Raw genomic sequence first — 5,597 nt, forward strand, 5'->3', positions numbered from 1 at the left:
AATAAGGATGCCATTGATTTGGATGTTGTTTGTTTTACTCTGTTAGAACGAGTTAATTTTCATGCCACTAAATAACTTGCACGGGAACTATTACCTTTGAGGGGTGCCCCTAATAATAGAGAAAAACGTCTGTGTTCAAGTGAGTCGTGATGATGCTACAACTAAGGAATACTTAATGGGAATATGGACGGAAGTCCATGGATCGAGAGTCAGGAAAAACTTTAAGAGAGGATATGGAAATTTCTTCCAAGGCTACTATTTCTAGCAATGCTCGAATTCATCATGATGTAAAAGATATGCATGGTGCCCTAGAGCAGTGGACAAATGCAGAGAGATCGAGCATGTGCAGTAGAGATTGCAAAGAACATGTCAATGCATTGAAAGAGCAGGTGTCTATTTTACATGATGAAGTGACAAGTCTCAAAGTTAATTGGAGTAGGATGAAAGCGATTATGAATAGAATGATTAATACATTGGAGCGCTTTATGCCTCCTCGCTCTTGACTTGCTTTATGGACCACTTTTTTGGGAGTTTTTAGGTATTAACATGAAAACTCTCTTAGCTATATACATTGGAGTGCTTTGTGCCTCCTCTTATTAACTTGTTATATGGACCAATTTTTTTGGGGGGGTTTAGGCTACATTTTGTAATGACATTCAAAATCTCTTGGTGATATAGATGTACTTACCTCAATTTCTATGAGGTGACAATGATATTCAAAGTGATTCCATCTCTTTCTCTATTTGCCTATCTTTGTTGTTCCTTACTCCTTAGCCATGTTCATGTAAATGAATGTGTATGTAAGTTTAAATATGTAAAATGCAATGTCATGTGCATACACAAGAGATTATAGCTTTTAACACACATACTGTCACAAAATATATATACATACACTTGGATAATATATTTGTGTGGCTATGAGTGTATGGGAATAGTACATGAGGGTTATTGACTTAGTTTTGTTCTCCAGTGCAAGATGGTAGCACGAAGGCAAAATGGATTATTGTTGGAAGTGCACAATATTCACGTTTAGCACAACTTGAACGATGTCATTTCTTGGATATCACATGCAGATCACGTCGCACATTGCTAGAGAAAGAACGATGCTTAATAATCAAGCATCTAGGTTTACAAAAAGAAAGGTGGAAACTATTAGGAGAGGAGTGTGTGAATGTAGGGAGCAACATGAGTGTAATAATCAAACCCAGAATGTGCCAATACAATCTTCTACAGAGAGAGTCGAAGTAGTTGATCCAAATCAATATATATTTACTCATTTGGATGTCACATGTAGAGCACATCACAACATTGCTACACAAAGAATAGTGGTTAGAAATCAAGCATCTAGATTTACTCAACACAGGGTGGTAGTTACCAGAAGAGCAAGTGAATGTAAGGATCAACCTGAGTGTATCGAATGTGACACTACACAATTCTATAGAGAGAGTAGTAATAATTGATCGAAATCAAAGTAGTTTCACTCATTTGGAAGGGAATAGAGATTCTCAGGGACGCGGTTCATGAGTTAGAGGTGATGTGCCAGGGTCAAGAGTCCTATGTCTTTCTATTGCTCATTAATATCCTACAAGAGATGACATAAGGCATCCGGCAACATATCCATTATTTTTTGGTACATGTAGTGTTCACTCATTTTGGGAGGTTTAGATTATCCATGCTCAATTATGGAAAGAAGAGATAAGAATACTCCATCGACAAGTTGTGGTGGGGAAGTATTATTGTGGAGCTGGGAAGGTATCTTTGTTAGCCTTAGAGAATCCCCCCCAGAGCTGGGAAGGTATCTTTGTTGGCCTTAGAGAATCCCCCAGAGGCTATAAAAGCTCTTTTGCTTGGTAATGATGCCAAAAGAAAGTTATTTCAAAAGCATATACGAGCTTACAATAATGCCTTAGCTTTTGTTTCGCTCGGTGCTCATGTTGATGAAATATTTGGTAGAAATATAGGAGTGTATAATTTTCGAATCCATGGTAGTTTGTATCATCGTGTTGGAACATTGTTGCCCAACCAGACATGAGAAGACAGCCCACGGTATGCACAACTATATGTGTATGACACAGAACATGAGTTATAGAATCGTTTAGATGGTATGCCTCGATTGGATCCCGATGTGTTGGGAAGGTTGCAAGAAATGATGTATGAATGTAATCCATATGCCAATGCATTTCAATCTATGGGGGAATTTCTACAAAGTAATCCACACGTAGAGCTAAGGATGGTAATCTGTGAGGCACGTTGTACTTCAAGGCAATATTTGGTGCCAACTACGAGGTCACTGCTATTATGCTAGGGCAAGGGGATGATTTGGATCTTGGGTTTTGAGATATTCAAATATGTCCCCGTAATGGAGTGGTAAAAAAAATAAGTAATTTGCATCGGTCATATATGCCACTCATATATGTCCTCCTATTTCCATGAGGAGAGGATGGGTGGCATGTACATATTCCACATGCTGATGTGCAGACACATGCAACAAATGGGACTCATAAATGTGTCACTTAGAGGAAATATTATGCATATCGATTACAAATTAGATCAGATACCATTGCATGCCTTTTGCACGGGGGAAGACTATTGCAGCAATATATTGTTGATGCTTATAGTACTATCAAGGAATCAAGATTAGTATGGATTTGAAATAACCAAGCAAATTTACATGTTGAAGTCTACCAGGGACTATCTGACATGGTTAATGTAGGTGATGGTGCACAAAGTGTATCAGGGAGTGCAGTAGGGTGAAGAGTTGTGTTGCCATCTTCTTTTACAGGGAGGGCCTCGCTTTATGTATCAGCTTTACCAAGATGCCATGGCAATTGTAAGGAAGAAGGGTAAGCCATACCTTTTTATTACCTTCACATGCAGCCCAAAATGGCATGAAATATCTGATGCCTTCTTGTTGGGGAAAAGTGCCCAGGATTTACCGGATCTTACTACCCGTGTATTTTACGAGAAACATAAGGATATGATGAGGTTATTTACAAAGCAAAGTTTATTAATTGAATTTCAAAAGAGAGGTTTGCCACACTCACACATATTATTGATTCTAGAAGATAAATTCAAGCCTGGACGTGACATAGCTCACTATGATCGATTGGTATGTGCTGAGCTACCCAATAGAGAAATGTTTCCGGAGTTGCATGAAGTTATCAAACAGTGTAATGTTCATGGTCCATGTGGTACATTGATTCCCAATGCTGTTTGTATGGTTGATGGGAGATGTATTTGGGGTTATCCACATAGCTTCACTCAGCCTATAGTACTGGATAGTGATGGTTATCTCGTTTACATGCGTCAAGATGATGGTAGCAATGTACAAGTAAAGGGAGTTACTTTGGACAATAAATGGATCCTACCATACTCTCCTTTCCTTTCCATGAGATACAAGGCTCACATTAATATTGAAATGTGCTCCACAATTTCTTATATCACATTAATATTGAAATGTGCTCCACAATTTCCGCTGTGAAATATCTATACAAGTATGTGTATAAGGGTCTTGATAGAGCAACGGTGAGGATGGATGATCGCAATGGTGTAGTGGATGAAGTTTGTAAATACTTAGATGCATGTTACGTATCAGCATCAGAGGCATGTTGGAGAATCTATGAATATGATTTACATGATGAGAAGCCAGATATCCAAAGATTGCAAGTTCATTTGCCATTGCAAAATAATGTGATGTTAGGCGACAATGATGACTTGCGAGATGTAGTTGAGGAGGATAACAATAAGAAAACTACTCTTACAGAGTGTTTTGTAGCTAATGAGCTTCATGTCAATGCAAATAATCTAATGTATAGTGACTTCCCTTGCAATTAGGTTTGGAACAAATGGATAAAGAAGTGGACAACAAGAAAGGCACGTAATTCCAACAGTGGCCATATGTACAATGTTTCTCCAACAGTATTTTTTATGTATCTTGCTTACTATTTGTCGAGGTTGTAAGTCTTTTAATGACTTGCGTACTGTTGACGGCCGACTTTATTTGACTTTCAAGGCTGCTTGCATAGCTAGAGGTCTATTGGAAAGTGATGAAGAGTGGTTTACATGTATGCAAGAGGCCGCATTTCATCAAAGTGCCAGACATTTGAGACAATTATTTGCAACAATTTTGGTCTTTTGTGAGCTTGCATTTCCCGGGCGTTTGTGGGAAACATTCTCATCAGATCTTTCAGAGGATATATTCCATGATTTACAAGGTATAGTTCAAATTATTAATGTCTGTCAAGCTATGGCAAAAAACGAGGCTTTGTTACAAGTAGAGTGCATTCTTCAACAGCATGGGAGAAGGTTGTCCGAGTTTGAAGGAATGCCTTTGATTGATAGATCAGGTAGAGCAAGAGTTGTGAATGGGCTATTGCAAGAAGAGATAATGTTTGATCCTATGCAATAAGCAGAAACGGCTAATCAGATGCAAATGACTCTTAACAACTGTCAGTGGGTTGCCTTTAATCTTTATAATTGCTTGCTTTTTCGAGTACGTGGAGATGGCCATGTTGCTCTTGTGTGTGCTTCATCTGGTATAGCTACCTTACTGTTAGTAGCCAATGGGCATACAACTCACTCTCCATTCAAGATACCATTAGACCTAAATGCCTCTAGCACTTGCAATATAAAGGTCAATAGCCAACTTGCAGAGGTCTTGAGATTGGCTAGATTGATAATTTGGGATGAGGCACCGATGACACATGCCTTCGAAGCTTTAGATAGAATGCTACAAGACATAATGTCTAATGACAAGCTCTTTGGTGGAAATGTCATGCTTTTTGGAGGGGATTTCAGACAGATTTTACCAGTTGTTTCGACGGGAGGAAGAGAGGACATTGTTAATTCAACATTGTGCCATTCAAAAATCTGGAGAAAGATCAAAATGTTAAAGCTTATACAGAACATGCGCGTTCTTCAGAACACAAGTGACTCGACAGAGCAAGAATTTGCACGATGGATCCTAGACATTGGTAATGGGATTGTACATAGCAAAATAGAAGAAGGTGTTGTGCCAATCCCTCATAGAATGCTTCTCCAAATAGGGTCTATGCAACAACTCATTGAATGGGTGTACACGAGGCTTTTGAGAACTGGAGACTATGCAAGTTTTTTTAAAGAGCATGCTATCCTTGCACCTCGAAATGTTGAGGTTGATGCTATTAATGAAATTTCTCTAAGTGCAATGCCTACAGAGAGAACAAGGAATACTTGAGTGCAGATTCTGTGTCTGGAGCTGGTGAGGCAAACTTTTTGTATGCAATAGAATATCTAAATAGCTTGAATCTAAGCGGTGGTTATCCTGCTCACATCGATTGGTTTTGAAGAAAAACGCTCTTATTATTTTATTGTGAAACTTGGATCCAAGAAAAGGATTATGCAATGGGATGAGATTAATATGTAAGCACTTCCATTCTAAGGTTATAGAAGCAGAAATAATTATAGGTACACATATTGGGCATAGGGTTTTCATCCCTAGAATAACTTTCATACCAAGTACTTTGCAGCTTCCTTTTGATATGAGAAGAAGGCGATTTCTCGTAAAGCTTACATTTGCTATGACCATCAATAAATCACAGGGACAAACACTATTAGTT

General features: G+C 38.5%; 1 protein-coding gene across 1 annotated transcript; it reads left to right on the top strand.

Moving 5' to 3' along the window:
* The first annotated feature begins 4,246 nt into the window (after positions 1-4,246).
* Positions 4,247-5,215, top strand: LOC147632015 (ATP-dependent DNA helicase PIF1-like). Its single transcript, XM_086807989.1, has 2 exons — positions 4,247-4,346; positions 4,413-5,215. Exons 1-2 carry the CDS (start codon positions 4,247-4,249, stop codon positions 5,213-5,215), a joined length of 903 nt encoding a protein of 300 aa, XP_086664115.1.
* Positions 5,216-5,597: the final 382 nt, after the last annotated feature.

This window comes from Cibotium barometz, chromosome 14 (assembly GCF_041138505.1).
Source record: "Cibotium barometz isolate CiBa-2024 chromosome 14, ASM4113850v1, whole genome shotgun sequence".
NCBI classification, from domain to species: Eukaryota; Viridiplantae; Streptophyta; class Polypodiopsida; order Cyatheales; family Cibotiaceae; genus Cibotium; species Cibotium barometz.